The 26,896-nt window shown below is 39.3% G+C and overlaps 1 protein-coding gene across 1 annotated transcript; it reads right to left on the bottom strand.

The window, feature by feature from the left end:
• Positions 1–3,433: 3,433 nt before the first annotated feature.
• txlnbb (taxilin beta b) lies at positions 3,434–26,053 on the bottom strand. Its single transcript, XM_035406627.1, has 10 exons — positions 25,950–26,053; positions 24,663–24,968; positions 23,696–23,787; positions 22,809–22,979; positions 20,685–20,879; positions 20,026–20,145; positions 12,371–12,445; positions 9,090–9,182; positions 8,493–8,588; positions 3,434–4,358 (listed from the first exon to the last, which is right to left on the bottom strand). Exons 2-10 carry the CDS (start codon positions 24,964–24,966, stop codon positions 3,867–3,869), a joined length of 1,638 nt encoding a protein of 545 aa, XP_035262518.1. The 5' UTR covers positions 24,967–24,968; positions 25,950–26,053; the 3' UTR covers positions 3,434–3,866.
• Positions 26,054–26,896: the final 843 nt, after the last annotated feature.

The raw sequence follows: 26,896 nt of genomic DNA, 5'->3' as shown, positions 1-26,896 counted from the left end.
AATATCTCAGCTGTGAATTTAGAAGCAGTTATGTGTTTTAAAAAAGTATGTTGCTAACAAGTTGCTATATTGAAACCAGAACAACGGTTGCATTCTGGCAACTGCCACACAAGTTTCCATGCTAGCCCACCTGCACGCGACAACCGTTGTCGCACATTTGATGACCGTGATGAGTGACTGAGAATGTCAATGCTGGACGTGATCAGACTGTGTCAGGAAGAACAGTCTACCAACAACGATGTAGAGAGGGATATTATAGTAGCGTTGCAGTGCATACACCCCTCATTACAAAGATGAATGCACATTTGAGCATTAAGTGGTGCAAAGAGCATAGGCACTGGTCTACAGAGATGTGGAAAAAAGTCATATGGTCAGATGAGTCATCCTCCACCATATTTCGACAAGTGGGCGAGTGCATGTGCGGCGTACACCAAGAGAATGGTACAGGCCTGAACACTTGACCCTGGCAGTGAGGGGGTCCAGTGGCTCTGTTATGCTGTAGGGGGCATTTTCCTGGCATGGTTTTGGTCCACCTGTCCTCTTAGAAGGAAGATTCACTGCAAATCAATACAAAGTTGTTCTGAGTGATCACCTTTATCCCATAAGGAAACATTTCTATCCTGATGGGAGTGGTCTCTTCCAGAATGACAAAGCCCCCATCCACAGGGCACGAGGGGTCATTGAATGGTTTGATGAGTATGAAAATGATGTGAATATATGCTACGGCCTTCGCTGTCACCTTCGCAGATCTCAGCCCAATTGAACACCTATGTGAGATTTTGGACCGATGTGTTAGATAGCGCTCTCCACCACCATCATCAAAACATCAATTCTGTCAGGACCACTGTCATCAAAGTAAGATCTTTATTAACAATAAAGGCAATACAGTTATGTTTGGCGGTATGGCTCTGTTCTGGGAGCTCTCCCACCAACCACGCAGCCCGCGTGGATAAGACCAGGAGACCAGCAGCCAAACCCCCCTAGAGGGGTAAACACAGAACAGATCCAGCAGCAACGCAAAATTTTTTTTTAACACATACGGGTGGAGCAATACAAATTCTTAACACATAGGGATGGAGCTGGGGTGGTGGAGGGAATTTACAAAGCAACGTGCAGCAAGCTTGGATGCAGGAGGAGCAGCCAATTGAGGGAGGCTGTTTAAGTAGACCGCCCTGTTAAGTGAATGTACTGTGATAGGTGAACATCACTCAGCTGAGCATCAGCTGATTATGACGGAGTGGCTTGACTCTCGTGGCCTACCAGAACTAACGCGATGCTCCATATGAGGGAATATCCTTTGGAAGAATGATGTACCATCCCTCCAGTAGAGTTCCAGAGACTTGTAGAATCTATGCCAAGGTGCACTGAAGCTGTTCTGGCAGCTCGCGGTGGTCCAATACCTTACTAAGACACTTTATGCTGGTTCTTCCTTTAATTTGTCACCCGCTTGTGTATATAACATTTAACTATTGTCACATGTATGCACCTTTCACTTCGCACTAAGTTCATTCTACTCTTGCACATGTTTTATTACTAATCTTCCCCATTCACTGGCTTGGTCCCTTACAATTTATACTCATCACCTAGTCATATTTACCTTAATGTTACACCCTCAATCCACATACGCCTAGGCATCTTGGGTGGTAAAATTGTGATAAGCATGGTTTGTAACAAAGTGGTTTGAGTCCAAAGGTAGGAAATGTTACTGAATTCCCTCATTTGTAAAAGTTCACAGCAAGGAGAGAGAAGTTAATACCAAAAGTCAATCACAAACCTAAACCTGTCATTCTTCAAAATTGTTTAGTTGACTGATCCTCTTTTAGTGACCCTGTTTCTTTGGTGTGAAAAGCATCACTTACAACTTACACGTCAGTAATTTGGCAGTTTGAGCGGTCTAGTTGGTGTGTATAGAGTAATTGTCAGAGGATAGGAAGGCATAGAACCATCTAGAGCTTGGTATGCTAGTGCAAATGATTTCAATTAAATGTAGGCAGCCCAATGATGTCAATGAAGGGTGTTCGAAAGTGGTGTGGAATGTGCAAATTTAGGGAGGTAAAAGACCAGCAGCATTCTGGGCCAGTTTCAGTGGCCTGATGGCCTCTCAGGTAAGGAAGTGGTGGATTCTTCTGATGTTTGAATTGTGAACCTGAAGGACAGGATGGAGGTGATTGTTGAGATGTACTGTATCCCAAGAAGCTCAGCTGGCCATCCAGGGTCATGCTGAGGTTCTAAGCTGAATAGGAGGGATACACTGTGGAGCCATCAACAGTGGTTGACACTTCAATCTGGTGGGAGCTGTTTGCTGGGTGGAACAGGAGATCTCTCTTCCCCAGTTTTAACTTCAGGTTGTAGGTGGACATCCAGGCTGCAATGTCAGCCAGGCCTACAGTGCCCTCCATCTGGGTCAGTGAGAAGGGGTGAGGGGGATAACCAAATGGGTATGCAATTGCTATCTCCAGCATGCTTCTCCCCGGTCCACAATATTGCCTAGGGCAGCAGGCTACAGCTGTCCCTGGCCAGGCATGCAAAGATCTGCACCAGAACTTGGGTGTCAAAGTAAAAAAATAAGAAAAAGTGTTGTGTCACCTGCATAGGAATGTGTCAAGCACTGGACTGGACCACGTGATTTGGTTTAAAGAGAGAAAATGAGAGGACCCAGCACCAAGCCCTGTGCGACTATGGAATTTGCTGAGATACTTACGTTTCCACTGCAATGGAATTGCATATTTTGAAATACATGTTTTCACTACAATTGGCAGAGGTGGTAAATTTGCTTCAGGCAATTTCCCTCAGCAGATGGCATTTAAATAACTCCTCGGGCATTATCTCGCTTATACAACGGCTACCAACAAAAATTATTACTGCCTTCAAAACATGCGTTTCAAAATATTTATTTGCTTTATTCTGTTTGTATTAGATGATGAAATATCATATTTTATTATTATTTTTTACATACTATATCATACTGTATGATAAATTAATAAATGGTTCCAACACATAATTGTATGCATAGCCTTTATGATAAAATAAAAAAGGTTGAGTAGATACATATCCAACAAGTAATTGATCAATCCATTACTCGTACCCATTCCTACTAATTAGCATAAATCATTTGCCAGCTAACACAGAAAAAACAAAATGTGTCCAGTGTGAAAGCAGTCTGTCCTCTGTTCCAAATGCTATACATAATCTTACTGTGAGTTTATTCATCATGTTGGGCTGCTGTAGCTTGAAAGTACTTTCATTGGCTTAATTATTGCTAATGAGCCCCTTTTCCCCTCAATCACATACAGGAGCATGAACTATTTTACTGATCCTGTATCTGGGTGCTTACTACATTATTTATGTAAGTAATTACAGGATAATGCATTGCCGTGAATTACCTTCAAAAAATCTCTTTGTACAAGTAAATAATATGAAGCAATACATGCTCTTGCAATAAGTATGCTGCATCAATCTTTATTAGAAATTAGAACAGTGACAATGAATAATGTATTTTTTAAAATCCTGTTCCACATTTCGATTACTTAACACAGAGTTTTTGTTCATTCCTGGTAAATCATTTGCCTGTTGCATTCTTCAGCTGGCCACTGCGCTAAAGATACTATCACTGGGTAACAAAATTAAATATTGAAACTGTGGATTACTAATTAAGGGATCCATTTAATCTTTCTGCCTTGTATTTTCACCACAACTCTGATGACTGATCAGGGAAATATTGTTTAAGTCTTAGCTGCTAAACTAGAAATCAACAAAAAATATGAGATCAATCAGAAAAAAGGTTACATTTGCTTAAATGTGTTGGTCACAGTGAAGGGCAAAACTGGTATTTGAATAGCATACTTATTCCTACAGGCACATTTGCTTTAGTCGACTGATTCCATGTCACTGATTCTCAGATTTTCTGTGTTTTCCTCAGAGGGAGTTGGCAGGCTGGTGCTCAGTTCTGCTGGGTTTTTGTCAGGGGTTGCTGAGTGGGAATTTTTGGAGGCTGTTGTGTTTTGGGGGGCCTGCGGGAATTCAGCATGTTCACTGGGTTCTGGGTCCTCCTTTAACACGTGTGAGACCACAAATGAGGTGGCAATCTCCTGCAGTCGGGCTTGCTGGGCTTTCAGACTGGCCAGCTCTTTAGTCAGGGGCGTCTCGGTGGGAGTCTCTGCTAGGGTTACCCCTTCCTCGACTCTCGCCTCTGCCTGATTTGCATCTACTTTCACTTCTGTATCCAACTGTTGGGTTTCCTGGGCCCCCTGGAGCTTCAGCAGCAGGTCCTTCCTCTCCTCTTGCAGGGCTCGACACAGCTTCTCCAACTTCTGGGTCTTTATGGTGAAGACCTCAAATTCTTTATCTCTCAGCGTTTTCTATTGGGTGAAGAAAGCAGATACATTAGACAGACAGGCACAACCTAGATACTCCAGCACAACCTAGACATGTTTGAGTTCTTAATACCCTGAGCATCTTTAAGTTACAAGCCTAGTCCCTTAACCATTACACCACACCAGTCAGAGTACAGATAAAAGTGGCCGGAATGTATGACTTAGCAGTGACATTGCTAATAACTTCACCATCACCACTACGACCAATAGCTGGGGTAAGTGTACAATGGGAAAAATACATATTTTGTCCTCCATTGATTTTTTAACTAATTGACTTGTAAACCACACATTTCTTAACATTGTTCATTGCATTTAATTAATCATTTACAAATTCAAGTACCTAACCATTGTAATGTTAGGCAATGTTAGCTGACAAACATCGCCAGGGAAGACAGAAAATGAACCTAGTTTACAGGAATGCTTCAGCAGCCTACCATTATAATGCTCAGGTTACATCAGTTGTAGAACATCACCTGTATGTCCTAAAATTAACTATAACAAATGTTCTACAATGTCTCAGTAATGATGCTGCAACAATGTTGCAGTAACATTGCAATGAAACATTGTTAAATAGGATGTCACAGGGCTTTATTTTATTAGAAGGGAACAATTTATGGTCAAACTCTGCTGAAACAAGGTATGTGGTCCCAAATAGGACACATGGGGATTCTGGAAATAAAGCATGATTTATAAAAGTGCTAAATCTGTAAGCTTTCTGGGTTTAATGTCCACAACTGCCAATACACTGTACAGAGCACCTACTCTAAGAGTATGAATTAGGCTCTTTGAGAGGTTTTAATCTTCAGCAATCTGTCCAGTGGTGAGTACATGTTGTATGAAGTACAGTAGACTTATGCTACTGTTTCAAAGCTCTGTGTTAGCCTTGTGGCTGATGAATTTAGTTTCCCCTTTTGAGGCTTTTTTTGCAAACGCAAACATTTTATTTAAATGTTTTTTGTGATTAATACTACTTATGTACTTAACAGAAACCCTTATCTCGGCTGATTGGCTGAGTTCCTACGTTACGGTTGAGGCCAAAAGTTTACATACACCTAGGCTAAAGATATTCACCGTAAATTTCTTTTGGCAAGTCAATCAGGGCATCTACTTTGTTCACATCAGAGGTAATTTTAAAACAATTGAATAGAGACCGATTTATTTCAGCTATAATTCACTATATCAGAATTCTAGTGGATCAAAAGTTTACATACACCAAGTTGACTGTCTCTTTAAACAGTCTGGAAGATTACAGAAATTGATGTAATTACTTTTTTGAAGCTTCTGATTGGCCAATTGTCAATAATTAGGAGTTAATTGGGAATTAATTGGCACCTGTGGCTGTATTTAAGGGTCTACCTTTAGAGCCATTGCCTATTTGCCCTTGATACCATGGGAAAATCCAAGTAACTCAGCCAAGACCTCAGAAAAAAAGTCTAGTTCCTCCTTATGAGCAATTTCCAAACAACTGAAGGTACCATGGGCATCTGTACAAAAAATTGTATGCCAATATAAAAAACCTGGGACTACACAGACACTGCATCGTTCAGGAAGGTGGCACAAATTAACTCCCAGGGCTGAACAAACTTTGGTCCGAAAGATTCAACTGAACCCAAAGACAACCACAAAGGAACTGGTGAAGGAGTTGGAGGCATCAGGTACCAAAGTATCTACATCCACTATTAAGAGAATCCTACATTGCCATGGCCTGAAAGGCTGTCGCGCAAGGAAGAAGCCCCTACTCCAAGACCGGCATAAAAAATCCAAATGAAGTTTGCATGTGATCTCCAGGATGAAGACCTAGCCTTTTGGAGGAGTGTTCTCTGGTCAGATGAAACACAAATTGAACTGTTTGACCATAATGATCTATGTATGGAGGAAAAAGGGTGAGACTTTTAATCCAAAGAACACCATCCCAACTGTGAAGCATAGGGGTGGCAGCATCATTTGTGGGGGTGTCTTGCTGGAAAGGGACTAGTGCACTTCAAAAAATCACGAGGAAGGAGGATTATCTAGAAATACTGAAGCAACACCTCAAGACATCAGCTAGATAGTTAAAACTTGGTCGCAACAAGGTCTTCCAGCAGAACAATGGGCCTCATTCACCAATATCTTCCTACGTTTTTTCTTAAATTTGTTCTTGAGAATGGTCCTAAGAAAAGTCTACGTCAGATTCATGACGTGTTCTTAAACCGCAGAATTGTTCGCACCAGTGTTCTTATGATGATGAATCCCATTGTCTACGTAAGTTGAAAGCGTGTGCTAGTTGTTTCTAATTAGCATAGGTAAACGCCTCGCCAATCCCCATAAAAGGGTATGAGACTGCAGGGCCATGTGCACACACAGAAATCACACACAGAAATTGAAAAGAAAAGTTGAGAGAGAAGTCAAGAATGCTCAAACGACAATTTAAAGATGGTGGAGCACCGGACTCCAAACGTAAGAAAAACTTCAGTAGTTCTGAAGCGGAGGTACTACTGCAGGAAGTGAACAGCAAACGACCTGTCATATTTAGTAGCGTCAGTAGTGGATATAAAATAACACACACAAAAAAGATGCATGGGATGCTATTACTCGTTCAGTGAACGCTGTATCCGGAGAAGGGCGCACAACTGATTAAGAAAAAAAAAAGGTTTGATGTAAAATCTGAGGGGAAAAAAAAATGCTGGTGGGAATGGGTGCAAAAATTGCGTGTTATTCATTCAAACGACAAAGCGCTTCTCGTCACATTAATACTGCATCGGAGAAATTAGTTGTTTCAAACCCGTCGCTACACAAAAAACGCACAAAAAAATTATTGCCAGTCATTTTGGTGTCACCCCCCTCTGATGGTGTCACCCGGTGCGGTCCACACCCCCCTAGTGACGCCTCTGATTAAGTGTTCTCTTCTTCAACATGTCCATTGTTTAAGAAGTGTACCTAAGTTCTTAGTTTGTATTCAAATTTAAACATTTGCTTTGCAGTATAGACCAAATATTGCATAATTGAAACCCCCAAAAATAAAAAGGTCACTACAATGGTTTTGATTTGTATCATTTATTTACCAATGAACTCCCGCTGAGGCAACACCCTCTGAGGCGGAAACTGGCACCTTAGTGCTAATGCACCTTAAAATAATGAAAATAATTATTAAAAAATATTATAAATGATAAAAAATATTATTTAATTTAAATATAATATTATACAACTGTAGAATTGAAGAAAATGCAATTACCGATTATATTGCACAAACATGTCGGCATTCAAACGTGCATAAGTGTGCTCTTGAGTGTGCGTAGATTCTGTTCTTACCTAAGAGCAAATTCCAAATAAGAAAAACATTGGTGAATGTCAGAATCTTCGTGAAAAACTGCATAAGTGGGTTTTAAGAATAAAATTCTTCTTAAGAACGGTTGGTGAATGAGGCCCAATGATCCTAAGCATACCTCCAAGTGTAACAAAATGGCTTAAAGAACAACAAAGTTGAAAGTATTGGAGTGGCCATCACAAAGCCCTGACCTGAATCCCATAGAAAATTTGTGGACTGAACTGAAAAAGTGTGTCCGAGCAAGGAGGCTCACAAACCTGACTGAGTTACACCAGTTCTGTCAGGTGGAATGGGCAAAAATTCCGGGAAAGTATTGTGAGAAGCTTGTGGAAGGCTACCCCAAGTGTTTGATTCAAGTTAAGAAATTAAAAGGCAATGCCACCAAATACTAACAAAGCGTATTCTTGACCCATTGAAAATCTGATATAGTACATAAAAGCTGAAATAAATCTGTCTCTTGGCTGTTATTTTGAAATGACCTCTTATGGAAATAAAGTAGATACCGTAATTGATTTAACACAGGAAATGTATGGTATAATACATTTCTAAATGTAGATATGCAGGTTTTATGATCTCACACAAAAAGACAAGAGCTCTGCTATAGGCCATATCTGAACCTGATGTCTTCTTACAAGTCACACAAATATTACACCGTGGTCATTGTTAAAATTCTTTGAAATTCCTCTAGGATTACACAGAGGTCTCTTCCACCTTATAATGACTGAGTTTACTATTACTGTTGATGTAGACTGTTGCTATGCAGAAATGAAGAGCTTGACAGGATGTGTAGAAAGGAAGGGAGAGGGACACCTCACCTCTTCAACCATATCCAGGAGTGTCTTGTTACACCCCTCAAACCTTGACTTCCAGGAATTTGCTTCTTTTTCCAGTTTCTTCATCTTCTTTGCCATCTACAAAAAATCCTTACAGTGAATGCCTTTTACAATTATCATATCTAATTGTACATAATTATCTAATTGTAATATAATTGTAAATATCTCATATATAACAATCTGTTTTTAGATTTCTTGCCAACATCTGCTCTTCATTATTGAAGAAGCCCAGTCATTTATTTTATCATAATTTTCATGAGCTGCATGAGCTTTCAAAAGTCATGAGCTGCATATGAATATAGATGTTAAAACCAGCATACATACTGACCCTCCAGGAATGGACACACACACACACACACACACAATGGAGGAGAGGCATCTCTCAGATGACATCTGGTAGCCCTTGTGTGCCTCACTGGGCAGTTAGTATTGTACAGTAACCCAAGGAACTTGTATGTTGGTCCCAGATCAGAGTAGATCCCTTGCAGTACAAAGCAAATTGTGATCCTCCACAACAGACTCCTGGTCATACTAAATACTGTTTTCACAGAGATATGATGATAATGAAGCAACACTGACCTTGTCTAGGTCCTGTTTGAAGGTGGCATACACACCATTGCTTTTGGATACAGTACCCTGGAATTCATCAAATTTCTCAGAGTAGAGATTGAGCTGAAAAAAGAAAAACACAAAAGCAAACCTAGTTGTAAGTAAAGGATTAGCAGGGACAACTTTACCTTTAAAATGAACCTTTTCTGCTGTATTAAAGAAATTAATACTTTAAGGGCCAGTTTCACAGACACATATTAAGTCTAGTCATAGTCTAAACTGTATGGAGGTTCTCCATACAAAACTCAATTTAGTCCAAGACTAAGCTTAATCTGTGTCAATGACCGTGGCCTATTATCTACTATCGACGCTCTCAGAAGAAAGGGCTCCAAAAAGGGTTCTCCGATGGAGACAAGCCAAAAAGAAAAAAAAAAAACTTTTTTCTGAGAGTGCATAGTGAGACAGGGAAACCATATATACCAGGGCTATTCAACTTCAATAGCGGGTGGGCCATTAAGAAAATCACTGGGGGTTCGTGGACCACACAGAATACTTTTTCAATTAATGGCTACAAATGACCCTTACAGTATAATGTTAATAGATATATTACTATATGGAATATACTAGTCACGCGCATCCCTTTTCTTTAACTTCAATTGTATCATTATAATCAATTCGACAGCAGCCAGTCCATACAAAAAAGTAGGAAAGCTATGGTTATAGCTGGCGAAGTAAATAAATACTTGTCAGTCCATTCAATGAGGAATTGGCGAGTTTCACAATCATCTTTACGTCTATTTGGCTTCGAGAGAGACATTTTGAAGCTTGTTGTTAGCTTAGCTAACGTGAGTTTCTCTGTGGCCCGCCAGCCCAGAATGCAACGTGAGGTTTGACTGAGCGAATGGCAGGTGCGGAGCGGGGTGTAATCCTGTTGCAGCCAATCACAGCACATAGGTTCTTTAAAAAGACGTAACCAATACCATATTGGTTCAGATCATACAGTCTATGGTTCAGATGTCTCAAAGTAGCTCAGAGATATGTACCTTAGTTTTATTTATCATATCACACATACCAGACTGATTTGCAGGCCGCTCTTGTGGGCCATAGAAAAGGGCCATATCCGGCCCGCGGGCCTCTAGTTGAATAGGCCTGATATATGCAATAGAGTACAGTTTCTTCACACAGGACAGAAATGTATTTATTACTTTATGTGTAGTGCCCTTGGAAGATGCTTGCCAATTTGATCTGATATTTGCAATGTATTCATTAATTCATTAATTCTTGGATTTGGGTAATGTTGTTCAGAGAGGCCAGTGTTTTTTTTCTGTGCCGTTCGTGTGGGGCTAGCTGCAGTTTATCCTATGCTACTGTGTGGTTTAGATAATTGGTTCACGTGATAGAAGCTGATAAAACGAGAACTACTTTAGAAAGTTCACGGAGAGTGAAGGTCTGGTTAAACTTTTAGTGAACTGTCTGGCGCCTATTGCTGTGCTGATTAAAAGATATGTTGTCCAATCACGCTGCGTGATGGGGGGTTCGACAAGAGGTCAAGTGGGTTGCAGGAGAAGAGTCGGAACAGAAGAGAGAGAACTGAAGAGAGAAGCAGATGGTGCACGGTGCAGGAGAGATCGTAAAACTGTTTAGTGAAATTGAGTTGAATGCAAGTTTTGGAATTGATTATCGGTTTTCGCCATCGTCATTGAATTAAGTCGCGGTACGGGATGGGAAGGTGCGGACGTTTTGGTGTAAATTCCAGTTTTTCTTATTTTCTTCTCGACGAAGTGTTTTCTCTACTGTTTCGGGTTAGCTAACCTGCAGCTAGCCACACGAAGAGGACAGCACGCGGCTGGACGAGTGTGTTTGTGTCGGACCTGCATTCGATCGCCAGTGACTTGTTTTCCTGTGTGTGTGAGTAAACCTCAGCATTATTCTTGTGTGGATTCATATGAGCTCCAACATGCGCGCCAACGTATAAAGACAAACTGTGCACGAACAGCCTAAAACCCCGGGTTATTTTCTTTAGTTGTTATTTTGGTTTCATGTTCATTTCTTTCATTTAATACTGTGACAGTTAAAAGGGCCATGCAGTGTGTATGGGCTGCCTAAGTTTGAATGGCGTCAAGTTGATGGCACTTTGGTGTTTTTTTTTTTTTTTAAATAAATGCCACTATTGTAGTTAAAGATATATTCTGGACTGTGTATAGTGTTATTGCATATTTTACTCTTGAAATTGATTAAGCCCATTATAATTTGGTGTATTTTGGTATTGTGGTTTTACTCCTTATAGGCTACATGTTACGCACAAGTAGAGCACTATTTTAGGTTAATAAAATAACTGGTTCTTTGAGTGTGAGTGCTCAAAGTGGGGGCTAGTGAGTCAAAGTGTTTATGCATGGGAGTCATTGTTCACAAGCAGTATAGCTACATACTAACATCTTTAAAGCTACCTGAGGCCTCCCAGTCTCCCAAGTGAGATCCCTAGACATAGAGTAAACTGGTGCATCCCATCACAGCTCCTCCCATGCATTTTAGTGTATTAGTGGAAGTTTCATAGGTTTCAGTATTACCTATGTAGGCTTATATTATGTAAATGAGCATTTGGTGGTGGGAGGGCTACATATGTAAATGGAAAAAAATGCAATGTTTTCTTCTAAATTATCCAACATTTGATAGCTTTTTAGAAAGCAGACGGGCTTGGAGCAGGCACATACTGTAGAATATGCTGGGCCATCCAGGTCATCCAAAAGTCTGTTGCCACCAGTTGATATAGACACACTGGGGAGGTGCTTTTGTTCAAAGGGTTAAGTTTAAGACTCGCAAGTAAAGTAGACACATTGGGATTGGAGGAAACATGAAATTTTGAAAGTGACTATTGAATATTTTTTAAATTCATGGAAAGGCTCATTTTCATGCGATGCATTCAGTTTTGCATCGGTGATCATAAGGTCCTTTATAAGATGAATTTACCTATGCTACTTCCATTTCCATACTTGGTTCAGTTGCTGACTCCGTATGTTACTCTGAGGTTTGTAACATTGAAGTTCTACTTCAGTTGACAAAAACAGTTGCTGGAAAGGAACATCACATTCCCATTGGATTTGTGCACTAAATTTCAGTATGTTGAAATATTATTTATGACCTTAGGAAAAAATTGATTAATATTTACAAAGAGAATGACAAAATATTGTTTCTCAGTGAATGTCCCCTGCTGCTGTTTAAGAAGAAGGCTGTTGGGGAGTTGGGGGGAGGGGGAGGGGGAGGGGGGAGGTTGGGGAGGAGAGAGATTATGTGGTGTTTCTGTGGATATTTACCTGTGCCTTCATCTCGCCCTCCTGCTCCTTCAGAAGTTTGGCCTGTAGCTTCCACTCAGCTAATTGCTTCAATAGCTGTAACCAGCCACACAATAAGGAAAAACAAGTGTTAGGCCTCATCTACTTTGTTTTTTTAAATTTAAGGTTTGTTTGTGGAGTCAGATGCCAGTCTCTAATTCTAATTTTCTGGTTTAGCAGGGCTTCTGGGTACACATTTATGCAGCTGGATGTTTTATTGAAGCAAAATGGATTATAAAGTGTACAAGAATCAGGAATTGAGCCTACACAGTAAAATGTCCTGTGCTAATTCAACAGAATTTATTTGGCATCTGGAAACTTTTTTACAAAGACCTAATTAACAAACACAAGAAAAGCTATAATTTATTATAATTATAGCTTTTTATAACAATCATTTGTTAATTCAACTAATTTCCACGTTGAAAATTTAGGTAGAGACATTCTTAACTTAACCATGGAGATGCAGGATTTAAAGACCAGCCTGAAGATTTCTCAGGCAGATTTTGGTGGTCTGCAGTCAAACAGAGAACAGCCATGTAAAAGTCAGAACTGACTCTAATGTTTGTAGATATGTCTTCAGAGATGTATGGGTAAATGAAAATCACTTCAGTATGAGTTCTCTCTGTAAACTAAATTTTTTGCAGCACACAGCACATTACATGAACCATTCCACACTGCAGTCTCTCGCCGATCCCCCCAGACCCCACTAGTCAGTTATGTAGTAAACAAACACTGAAACAATTTTCCAGATCTTACAGCAATGCCAATGACATTAAAATGCCAATTTTAATGTGATCAAAAGCTGTGAAATTCCACTTGTCTACTACAAGTAAGTCACATTAAGTTTGAGGTGATCACAGATGGTTTGTGTACAATTTAAAAAAAATGTTAACGTGGTTCAATGTTCCAACAGCTAAGTATGTGCACAGTTGTAATTGGTGTGGTACAATTGTAACAACCAAAAATTACTGCATAAATGTTAATATCTGCAATATTTACAGGACAAAATGCTGTTCATTAAAAAGACTGTACTGTATATGGATGTTTAAACCAGCAAACAATTTGGAAGGTTGTGATTTTTCATTTACTCCCAAAAACAGTACTTATGCAGGACTGAATGAGTTGTGGTTATGTCATGCCACTTATACAATGGCTTGGCTGAATACTCAGTTCTGATTGGTAAATACATGGTCAAAGACTGCATCGATTTTCATTATTACATGACTTTGTTGAATGATTGATTCTGATTTGTTACTTCCGGCATTCTATAGTCAAATATTCTGAAATAATTACTGCTGCTATGGGTGACAGAACCCTTTTCACATTACTCCACATGAAATTTCACCTTTGTCACATTAAGAAAATCAATAAATCTGCCTTCATGAAATCCATGTGGCTCCCATAAACGTATGACTTTTCATAAACTTATGTATTAAACATTCTGATATTGATATAATTTGAATATCAATATTGCATAAGGAAATTAAGATATACATGTATACTTAAATGGCCATGAACGGTCAATTTGACCGTCATACATCTTGCCTGTATGCTTGATAATTTTCATCGCTGTGTGTAGCTAATATTGTTGCAAAATGATAAGGCTGCCAATGCCATAGGCTATGCATTTGTGTTGCTTAGTAGGCTAAATGTAATCATTATTAGTTATTACATTTATTACTGTATGACTTATGGTAGCTATTCAGGATATTTAGTTAGCTAACTTTAGCTACAACCCAGTCATATAAAGTTGTACAAAGTCATAGAAAGATTTAAAACGAAGTGAAAACTGGCCACAAACTGACGTGTTAACAATGTTGCGAAGAGGTGAGTGAGGCTGAATCAGATGCAAGGGAGGAAATGAATGTCGATGACAGTGTGAGGAGTGTGACAGTGAGCCAGAAAGACCGAGGCAGAGTGCAAAAATAAAAATAAAAAATGCCATCGACGTCATGATTGTTGTGATGTTCTAAAACACTTGACAGCGGCTTCCTCTATGATCATCAATCTATTTTTCACCAAAATCCCTCATATGGATCCTTAACAACATTATGTTAATGCCATTTAATTGGATTAAAAACATTCAAGTTGTCCATGAGACATTATCATGTTCAATTTAATTTAATACACTGTCATTTTAGTCTACAATATGTTTATTTAAGGTATAATTAATATTGTAAATGCAATATTTGTTTAGTTGAAGAAATTTCCAGATGCCTTCCAGAAGTCTATTGCTATGTTTTTATTTTTTTTATTACCTACAATGATATGTGGGAGTGGGGCCAAATGTAACAAACAACTTTTTATGTAGATCCATCAAGCATGTAACTTTAACCTGAAATACATTGTTCAATCTCGAAGATTTACGTTTCGTTCTCTTTGGCGGTACCAATGACGAAAAGCAGTAGGCTAATTGCAGGTGTGTTTTTGGACCTCACTTCCCAGAGATCCAACCGAATCCAACCAGTGTCGCCTGTGTGACGTCAGTCAGTTGGTACCTGGGCCACGCCAACTATAACACTTAGTATTTACTGAATAAAAAATGGTTGTTATAAAAGTAACATTATGTACATACTCATTCATTGTCTAACATTAGGCTAACTTAAGCTGTCTTTACACTGCCGAGCCGGGTTAAAATGCTGTAGCAGACCTGAGGTAGAATTAGTGATGATCAATTTACACAGGACGTTCTTTTATCCACCTTTTGCCCGGTATGAACACCTGTACACTGCAGAGAAGAATCCGCGGGATTTGCTGTGGCTCGTGCAATTATGTAATCTCGTGCACAATAAACACTGTCGTTTCTCGTGAATGATTGTGATATTTTTGAAACCCGCCTTGCAAAATGTTACCCTGGTGTTTCTGGTTTTGCTAGCTAAACTGTTCGAGAATAAAGCTGAACTGGGTGTTAAATTAGCAATCGGAACAAGAAGAATAAAACAAAAAAGGAGATTTCATCAAAAAAGGGCATCAAGGCTGAAGGAACATATGAGGAAGTGTAATAAAATAATAACAACGCGAAACCATACTGTCGTTATTTTTTATTTAGTTTTCTCCGGCTTGACATCTTTACACTGAAATCAGACCGGCTCTGCTCCACCTATACCCCGGGTTAATGCTCTGTGTAAAGATGGCTTTATTCGGATCATTATAATATAATACTGATGAACTGATGATGTAAATAACGGTAACGCTAAGGCCAGTTTAGATCAATGATTCGCAACGAGACGAAACGGTTTTAGAATGTTGCAGAGAAAATTGCAGCTGTGTGAACTGGTTATCTGCAGAGCGTCTGAAGCCTTTGCCTGGGGTTTCAAAAGACCCAGCTTGTCAAATCGCCAAGTGCAGTTAGAACGTTTACAATCAGATGTCTTGGAATTTTGCAAGTCTCGTTGCGAATCATTGATCTGAACTGACCTTTAGTTAGCTACATTGCAACAAGGTAGCATTGCATTCGAGAGACGTTTTGCGAGGTCGGTACCAGTCGGTACCAGAAATCGACATCAACAAATAATACGACCTCTCATGTTACACAAAAACCTTTTAGGGTTCCATAAACCCCCCTTCCTCTGTTATTGTAATTGTTAGCAGACACCGGAAAAAACTGTACGCCGCTCATACACAAGTGAGTTGAAGAGCGAGGCCTGTTGCGTTAGCTCCATCTACCCTCTCTGGCGGACCAACCACTGATGGGTGATGGAAAACGCGTCACTAACTATGCACCGCTTGTGATTTTTTTCCAGGGAATGTCGCCACAGACACCCAGTACTTCAATCATAAATTATAATAATTATATAAATTAATATAATAATAGGCTCAATCACCATTGTTACCGAATTCGGCGATAGATAGTGACTTAACAGGCATTTATTTTATGAAAATCTTCGAGATTATTACTTTAAACATGCAGAATTACTCTTTGTTTGTGTCCAATGACGGTGGGGAGATTTCGATAAATATTTCAGGAGACATTATCAAAAGTCTGTTTTGGCTACATGCAAGTGAATTCTTTGGTCCGGCTACTATATTGTGTGTGTATGTCACGGAATCCAAATGCATGTAATCGTAAACAGTCTTTTACTGACTCACAAGATCGCCTAGTTTTGATATTGCATGCTAGTTTTCTGGGTGAGCTAGTAGCCAGGCAAAAATGCAGAAAAGTCTGCTCTCTGGTTAATAAATCTTATCTTTTAACACTACTAGTCTAGTCTGTCCATATATTGGTTATTGTAACATTATGCATGGGCCAGTGAATATCCCTCTTACCGTCAAGAAATTCTCTTAATTAAAACATATTTCTAAGGCTGGCAACCCTTTCAGCTCGACATGAACCATCAGCTCCTCTTGTCAAAAAATGTAATGTATTGTCAGTTTATGATGTGAATGCTTTCCAGGTAAGTGTATTAATGTCAGTATGAAAAGTATAACTTACCTAATTTAACAAAATTTTATATCCATTCATATTCCACATTGCAGTCTAAAGATTTTCACCCCCCTTATTATCGCACTACTCTCAGTCAGTTTACTTTTATAGACTGCAGTATGGAATGCTACACAACCTGTCTAAAGTATCATCCTAGTCATTATTAAAATCAAACTTGACAATGGTCTTATAAAGAACTGAGGTGTCCATTTTGGCAGCTCATTTATATTCTCTCCTTCCTTTGTTTCTTCGCTTACTTTTTATTTTATATATACCTATCAGCTTGTCTTGTTTTCGTGTTATTTTCTGTTCATTATTACCTCATGAAAAATATGAAGTTATAAGTTGTCACTTATAGCTTAGCAAATATCCCTAGGGGAAGTACTAGCATAAGCCCCCTTGATCTTACCTATCCTGTCCTGTCTCTCTAATGTACTGTTTGTTTTACTTTTTTAAGCTTGTGGGCAAATAAAATTAACACTGTACTGTGTACAAACTTTACTGTGTACTGCCTGCATAACCATGTGGGTTTCAGCCTCAGTACCGTGTCACTGATCCTATGCAAAGGTTCACAAGTTAGTTATCATATTCATATGAGGAGCCCTGTCAGATGGCAACAGGGGCAATTCTTTGAGAAGATGAAGACCATAGGAATGGTTCTCAATTATAAAGATTTTTCAATTTTTTTTTTTACATTGGTTTACATATTGTAATTACCTTCATGTTTTACCAGAGGATAAACAAATACATATTTACGTATCATTATGTTGCTGTCGTCATAGAAAGGTGGCCATGGTGTACTGGCTTTGATCTAAATCTTCAATGTAACCCTAAACATCTAAAAAGCAGTTGCAGTATTGTTTTCCCCTTGATGACTGATGTTGCTGTTAATGCTGTAGTAAGGTGGTCATGGAGGCGTAATAACAGGTAAAGTGAGTTTCACTTTGCTTATTAAATTATACCAGACTATGGAATAAGTTATATAAAGCTGCCATGTGTGTCATAATGGCCAGTATTAATAGGACTACAGCTGTAGCTGTAGTAAGTTTACTTGAACTACACTTGAAATATGTCAGTGCCAATTGACCTATACAGAAATGCAAAATAATGTATCATTGTTTTTTTGGCTGGACCGCAACAGTAAGGCCAGCCCTATAAACGCGAGTGTCTGTGACTGAGTGACTGAGTGAGTGATGAAGTTACACCATTGGTTGGCCGAGTTATGGTCCAGCCATATACTAGGTTTTGACCTGGGCTTGTTAATTAAAATATTATCACTGATAATGTCTTCCTCATTTAAATTTACACATTTACAAACCTGATTTGAAATGATTTCAGTGAACATTTGAGGGCCAAATTAAAAAGAATACTTTTCTGGATTTATGGACTGTCTCAGTGTCAAGTGGCATTTACTTCTATTCCAAACAGTATGACACAGGTGTCAAACTCCAGTCCTGGAGGGCCAAAGTGTCTGCTGGTTTTTGGGGAGTTCTTGGCAACAGCAGTTCATTCAAGTCATAAGCCGCGTTTCCACCGCAGGAACTATACCCCGGAACTAGGAACCTTTTGAGGAACTCAGTGCGTTTCCACCGCAGGAACTAGGGTCTAAATTTAGTTCTGGGGGCTTTGTTTTACCCCCCAAAACGTTCCTGCTCGGGGGGTAGTACTTTCCGAAAGTACAGGAACCTTTTGGGTGGAGCATGCAGCGCTGAACATTTCTGATTGGTCGAGTACTCGTAGCATTTGTGTTGTATTTATTTTCCGCCATTACCCGCCATGTTTGAAAATATGCAGCGGCAAACCAATTTATTTTCATAATAACTTCAAATCAAACTTGTATGTTATGCGGCGCAGTAGCCTACTTTTGGTTATAACCTGTCAACGTCTTGGAATTATAACGTGTGCTCTTCTGTTCTTTTCTTGCTTTAGTATTCGTTTTATAAAATGCTAAGCATTCGTGCTGGGACAGCATATTACGTAGGCTACCAAAACATTCAAAACGGATTAATTCGTTGCTGAATATTTTCTTCGGATTTTCTTTGTTAGCCCGTTGTAATTGACTCCAAACGTTTGATACAGTTATGTGAGGTATGCGGTAGTTCTGCGTAATTAACATTGGTGATACAGTACAAGCAAACTGGAAATCACCTTCCGCACTTTTTATCCGGGTAAAATAACAGGTTAATTCTAGTAATCTTCGCTTTAGCTTTTTCAGACTGCCGTAATTTACTCAATTTTACTGCCATTTTTCATTCCACGAAAAGACCAGGAAGACTATGGACTCATTATGGTGCATGGTTCGCATCTGGAGGGCACACTTCGCTGCTCGGCTAGCAGTAACTTCGAAGGAAAGCAAACGGTGGCTGTACCACTACTAATTTACATTTTCACGCAAGTCCGAGTTTTCGTTCTATTCTTGTCATTTTGCGATTAGCCTATATGGAATTGACAACGAGAAAGTAATAAAACAGCAAATTGTTTTCAACGTGTGCATGTTTTCTGCTGTTAATGAATGTGTTTGAGAGGATATATGAAAATCAATAAATACAAAAGTAACCATATATAGTCATTGTTGGTAACCCGTTGTATATAAGTGGAATAAACCCCTCCGGGCTGTCCCGGTTATTAGAAAATAATACTTCGGTGGTAGTATGGGGTTACAGAAGAAATCATATGACAGATGGACCGACGACAACGTCAGTGGGCTAATTGCCTAATCTTCGCGGTACTTTAGACCCCGGTGGAAACGCAGACAACCATTGGCTGAAGGAACCTTTTAGTTCCTGGTAAAGTAGTTCCTGGGACTGAAAGTTCCGGGTAATTTTGGTGGAAACGCGGCTATAGACTGGCTAAAGAATCCACAGACCTTGTTCTCAAGGCCTTAATTGGCAGCTGATTGAAAGAACCACAAAAACCTACAGACACTGTAGCCTTCTGGTAATTTAGTTTGACACCCCTGCAGTCTCAAAAAATGTCAAGACGGGTGACATATGACAGTTTTCATTTCTAGTATAGTAAGCATAGCTCATCAGTGCTGTTTTTGTACCATAACATTTATCACTTTACGCATTATGACTGTTGTTTTTCATTAGCTGTAAGACACTGTCATAACAGATAGTATATCATGCAAAGTAAACCATTATTCATGCCTTATGGTATATAGTATAAAGTAAAGTGTTATATAACTTATGAGAAAAATACTGTCACTACTCACATGCTCTTTTTCAATCTTGTGTTTTTCGTCACTGTCCTTCAGAAGCATGTTAGCCTGTTCGAGCTTGGTCTCAGCCAGTTTCTGCTGCAAGTCACGGTGTTTGAAGACCTTTTCCAAATTCTGTGTGGAGGAAACATATGAGTGTATGAGAAATTATCCAGCCCAAAAAATGTAAAATGTCAATGAGTAAGTGAACATCCATATCACCCCCTGATAATCTAATGAGTGCACTTCATTCCCATGACAGGGACCCTTGGTCATTAGCTCAATGAACTAATCGTATCTCTAGTTGTGTAGTGTGGCCAGCTGCTCTGAAACTATAATAGGTCTATCCTTACCCAGAAAATGAGATAAAATGGTTTGCTTAATGGCATAGCAGTGAGGCACTACTGTACCTAGAGCTGAAACCTTTGGCACTCTGTGGAGAAAGAGTTCCTTGATCATTACTCCACAATGACCGCAGAACTTTGGATTTCATGTTCACACAAAAGATTTCCCGACCATTTGTGAATGCAGAAAATTATTAAACAACACATCAAAGCAAAGAATTCACAGATTTCAGTTTCCTGGAAACAAATTCCTGGTTCTGGAACCCTCTGTGGTGCAAGATGAGATGATCACATGACCAGTCTAGGGTAAAGCACAAACCAAGGACTTACCGCCTCTCTTTTGTCGTACTGGGCAATAAGGTCCTTCAGCTTCTCAGCCAGATCACTGTTCTCCTTGCACAACTTGGTGTTACGTTCGCTGTGCTCCTCGATCTGGGCCTGGATATCAGTCAGCGTGCTCTGAAAGTGAGTGGTGATCTCCTTGCGCTTCAGATCATCTTCACGGCACCTCTGAAGAGTCTCCTCCTGCACAGAATGAAGTTAGATAGATGCAATGGCTCAGTTTCTCCACACGCACAAGCATTCTCTCTCTCTCTCTCTCTCTCTCACATACACACACACACACACACGCACACACACAACTGTGACCCTGTATGCGTTTGTGATTAGTGATGTCCTGATCCAGGTTTTATGTCTCCTGATCTGACCTGAGTACAGTAATATTCAGCATCGGCTGATACCGATCCAATACAGATTTTTTACCATTTGTGTTTTTAAAATTGAACAGCTACCCTACACTTGAGAACACTCAGCTTGGCTTAACATCAGTAAAACAATTCCAGGGCAGGTAAGATAAGTTTAAACAAATCATACAGAAAACAAATAATTCTGCATGAGAATATAAACAGACCTAATTACAGGCACACAATATGGCTGGCTGTATTTCATTTTTCCTTTAATGGCCTCCAAGTGCACCATTATCAAATGGTAGGCTACAACTATCATATTATATTTTTCATATTTATTGAGGGTTTAACTGGATTTGATTTTCCAATGAAAATGAGGCTACAGGCTTAGTGTCGCTGTAATATCGAGACTCCAGTTAGGTCAAAATGCTACTGCTAGACTTCTGACTAGGAGCTGTAAGGGGTCTCTAAATTTAGAATAGATTTTTAAATTCTTATTACTTTTAAAGCACTGCATGATCTGGTATAGCCTTATACATGGAATTATTTACATCGTAGTCTTTATCCATGCTAGAGCACTTAGATCCTCGAGCAAAGTTCTGCCCCCACTACAGACGTGCTACGAGGGGTGACTCTCCGACCTAGCACCACCCTATGGAACAACCTCCTTTCACCTATTAGATATATTAGCCGATACCTGATCCAGAAAATATGGTGGAATCGGGGGCCTACCGATCTATGAATCGGATCGGGACATCCTTACTTGAGATACATGTCTCGCTCTTGTTCATTTCACAGGAGAGCTGAGAAATGTTGCAAAATCACTTTCTGGTCAAAACTGAGTTAAAACCAGAATTGCATTCCTGAAGATCAAATCTGCCATTCACCTAAATTTCAAAATTCAAATCGCTGCATAAATATGTTAGATTTTGTTAAATGGGACTGGTTGGTCCAAATATATTTTACAGTAGGTTAGACTCACCATAATGTTGAAGTTACTAACAAAAGTTTTGTGTGTTCAGACATGTTCGTCATTGGTAAGCTATGGTTTTACAGATGAACATAGTACTTTATCGGTCTCTGTGATGCCAAGTTACAATAAAACGTAAGGTATGGTGCCTTGTACCTTATGTCCCCATTGACAAACGTGCAGAAAAATCAGATATCTGCAACTTGAAGATATACAGTGGTTCCATTAGTCCTCCAAGAGTCAGATGCAAATTAGCATGTAAGAAGACTAAAGATACTGCGTGCAAGCCATTTTCCTTCAAGCATCCTATGCGAGGTATTGTGGGATGGCTACCTTGGCCAAAGGTATACCTATTGATGAGGGCTGTCAAAATTTAGGGGCACTCCTTGAAGTATTATCGTTATATTTCATTAGGGAGAGCAGTTGTCAATGTTTCAAAGTTACTTGGCGAAAGGAGAATAATGGCAAATTAATAAAGTGAGTAGAAGAATGAAAAAGGATATGGTTTTAAAGTTAAATCATAGATCAAATCTGAGATGTCTTTTAAAATATTTGTTTTTAAAAACACAATATTCGCATATATATCTAGAAATATTTACTCAATCTCAACAATGATACCTCATTTTGAAGCTCTTATTCTGTTTTTTAAAATGAGGTGAAAAAACAAAAAACTCAAACCCAAAGTGTGTATCCAGTCACAAATGCATGCAGACATGCACTGAAGAAGGCACATGTGCACACACATACAGTAAGCCACAGTAGGAAAGCCAAAGGAGCAGACACTTTTGGAAAGCTCACCTTGAGATTCTTGTTGTGCCTCTGTAATTCCCTGCAGAGGCCCTCCAGCTTGCTGCGAGCCAGCACTGCCCGGCTGTGTTCCCCCTGGAGTTGGTCCTTTTCCTTCATCACTTGCACCAGCTTCTTCTGAAGGACCTTCAGCTGCTTCTGGTCTGACCTGTGCTCCTCCAGCTGCAGGGACATGGACGCAAAATCCATGAGAAAACAGTGTTATGCTGCGAGTAACTTTACTTGCCTACTCGGTATTCAGGAGAGCCGGCTAAAGATATTTTCCTTCAGAAAAATGGTTCATACTGACATTTGTAATCTTAAGCTCCAATTATGTAAAACATATATATGTATTTCTTCAGTATATTGTATATTACATATAATGTTTTATATATTTACATTATTATGTATTGCATATTGCTTTTATCCTTCTAGTAAACAGCCAGACAGTGTCTATATATGTATTCAGAATTCATTTTAATATTTCTAAAGGTATTTTATTTTGCATTGTATATTCTTTTCTAAAATAGTGAATTAATAACAACAGAGATTCAATGTGTTTCTGAAAAAGAAACAATATTTGCAGAGTTGGCTATAAGAGAAATTGATACTCTTATTTACAATTTGAAACCAGCTTCTGGGTCCTTAAAATAGATGACAAATACATATTACAAAAATTAAGGTGTAATAAAATTTATACACATAAATTTATACACATTTATACATTTAATTCATTGTTCAGATTAAGGCTTTCAATATTTACTGGTCACACGAGCAAAAGGTGAACCATTTGAAAATATCACAGGAGCTTTGTCAAGTTGGTCTTTTGTTAAAATACTTCCATCAAAATGCTTCCTCTTTGAATTGCTTTACTGTCTCTAATAAATGACAGCACTCACCAGTTCAGCATGCTTCTTAATGATGGCTTCCAGTTTTTCCTCTGGGGAGCTCAGTTTGGCCAAGCTCTGCATCAGCAGCATGGCCTCTTTTCCTGTGAAAACAGAGAAATCTCACACATCTACAGCGAGAAATCTCGCACTCCACAGTTATACATTATAAAAAACATGGCAGGAAGGATTCTATAAATAAATCTGAAAAATATTTTTTTTTAATCTTTCTGAATTAAGTATAAAGATTCAGAAAAAAGTATAACAAGGTGTTAGCCCAAGTTGTATTACATGAAAATTGCCCACAGTAATGTAATTCCCACAAAATTCTGAGATTCAGGATAAAATCATAAAAATTATGAAATCATAAAAGTGACAGAATACAGAAAAACATTCGATAGAATATTATTTATAAAGCACGGGTTCCTAAATTTTCATAATCTTGTGACAGAAAAAAAAAAATTACAACAGCAAGTTAAAAAGCATTGGGCCTCATTTATGAAACGTGTACAATCACATTTGATTGTAAACTGTGTATAAGAACATTTCTAAGAACATTTTGACATTCATCATTTTTTTCTTATCTGTATTTGTTCATGGCTGTTTCGTTATGAAAATCACATGAACAGGATTGTGAATAGAATTTACAAACAGCCAGCATTCATCATCTGAAACACCTAGGATATGCACAAAAAAAAGGTCTGCACTGCACATGTCATGAGTCTCATATTGTTTTCTCGTAGGAACATTTTTAAGAACAAAAGTAAGAATAATTTAAGAAAAGTTTTGTGAATGAGGCCCATTGTGTCTGACTCGCTGTTATAAAACTAAAGATAAGTCAGTCACGTTCCTCTTTAATTTGTACATCATCAAACAAACTGCGTAAGCCAGTGGTACTAACATTAAAGATTAAATTCCCCACTGGTGATCAATAAAGTATTTTATTTTATTCTGTTTTACTCAACAGGAAAACACCCACCCAAGCTTTTGAGCATCTTCTTCTCCAGCTTCTGGTCCTTGTCCTTGATAGTGCTTATTTCCTTGGTAACTGTGGTATTCCCGCCCTGCTCACCAGGTGACCTCTCATCAATCTGCTCGGGCTCCATTGGGCTGGCCTCTGTCTGGTACGTGCTGATGATGTCCTCCAGTTGCCTGCTGAAATCCTCTGAAGGGTCCGTGTTGGGCCCCTCAGCAACCCCACCCTCAGGTCGCACAGCAGGGGCAACGCTCTGGCTGGGGGTAGCCTCCGACATCGGCAAATGGCTCTCCATTCTAACGGACATGGCTTGTTGGGGAGGAGAGGGGAGTGTGTGATTGTCCATCATAAATCAGTTTCCAGGCTTAAGATGTGTCATTCCCTCCCTCAGCTGAGTTTTATACTTGCACAGTGGATGAGGGTCTGTCCTAGCATATACTGTACCTCACACCATTCCCCACTTTTGCAGAAAGAGAATTGCTGATGTATTGTGTGATGTATGGCACACATGCAAGTTTTTATTTTTATTTTTGATGGTGTTTACCCCAGCTTCTGACAGAATTTGTCCCCAATGCCCTGCCTCTTGTCCACACCCCCTTCACCACTCCCCCACGCTTCCACAAGTGGCAACATGGCACCTGTTCAACAGCCATGGTCTATATTTGGGATGTCTTTATATGGCCAAGCTATTTTTATTCCAATCACGACTCTGTCGCTGTCAGCGGTTTTCAGATAAAACAAGTGTAGCGGCCATTTCCAGTGTTCATTCTATTATTCTTTACTACAAATCATACAGCAAGACAACTTCAAACACTAGGGGAATATGTGCCATTATATGCAATGGCAAAAAAATGTACTTGTACCTCCACATATACCCACCTTGGTGTCATGTCCTTCTGCATCCACAGTAAATTTCAGTTTTATCTTGTGTAAATTATGCTTGCCACCAATCACTACCAAAAGTCATTTTTCCAACTATGGCTCCTTTTATACATTTTATCAGAATACTTGTGTTCGGAATACACATTGCACACAAATGTTGTGCAGAAAAGTTACGAGGACCATATGATAGTGAGTCAAATGGAGCATGATGATTACTCGGTATGCCTGTCTGGCTGCTACTATGGAAAAAATTTAATTAAAAAGCCCGAACGGACACAAGAAAAGCAAAACCATCACGTGTGCAACAGCAGAAACAACATTTAAACACAACAACCTTACTCATAAGAAGCACTGTAATGTCTGAACAGTTTCCAGTCACACAAAGCCAAAGATAGTCTTGCCACTTACCAGAATGAGAAGGGGAAAACAGACCAGAATGGAAGAGAAGAGGGGAGGAGTAGAGGGTAGGGGCACAGAGACAACAGCTGTGACAAGTAGACCTCAAAATAGCCCAGTTGGGGGACTCTGTGAAGCACAAATAAGTGTCAAAGCAGTCCTTCACTAGAGAGACCTGGAGACCCCTGTCAATCAGAGAACTGAAAACCCCCCCCCCAAAAAAAAAACACCAGAAGTCCTTAGTTCTGGAGCTTTTTTGAGCTTTTTTGACAATGTGGACAAGGCATTTAGTATCCTGACATACACTGTGCCCTCTCTACGTAAAGAGATCTAAATAACATGAATAGACTCATATCAGTGGACCGAGGCCACTGAAAACCTGGACATGGCACCCACTGGCCATCATAGATTTAGGGGTTCCAGGTTTCGCAGGAGCACATGGTAGAGGAATTTCTTCTCAGAGTGGAGGATCATTAGTTCAAAACCAGTCTCTTATTTACTAACGCAAAGCTTTGGGAGCTAGTCACATGATCACTTTCTATTCTCAACCCACACAACACTGAAGTACAACTGGGGGACCCAAAAGTAGAGGAGAGTGGCCATAAATGTTACAGTTTTTAGATTTAGCTCATTTACTAAGAAAATATTTAGCCAAGCACTATGAAATTTTACTTCAAACAGTTTTAACATTTCAGTAGTCATCACCCATTTCAACTATGTTCATAACAAGTCGGATACAATTTAAACCGAAATACAGGTAGTCCGATGTTAGGCCACATCCTCAGATTATGAAGCGTGGGGCTTTATTCATGAAAAAAGACAAACATTTTGATGCACAAGCAGCTTCATAACTTACCGTGAAGTGAGTTGTGGTGACATCCAAATGGAAGAGGAAAGCTGCTTTTGTTTTCTGAAATAGGTGACATTTTTAGGACTTCAGCTTACTTAGGACTCAGCTT

Source organism: Anguilla anguilla, chromosome 1 (assembly GCF_013347855.1).
Source record: "Anguilla anguilla isolate fAngAng1 chromosome 1, fAngAng1.pri, whole genome shotgun sequence".
NCBI classification, from domain to species: domain Eukaryota; kingdom Metazoa; phylum Chordata; class Actinopteri; order Anguilliformes; family Anguillidae; genus Anguilla; species Anguilla anguilla.
Note: the sequence above shows the minus strand (reverse complement) of the source record. Positions and strands in the feature narration are given on the sequence as shown.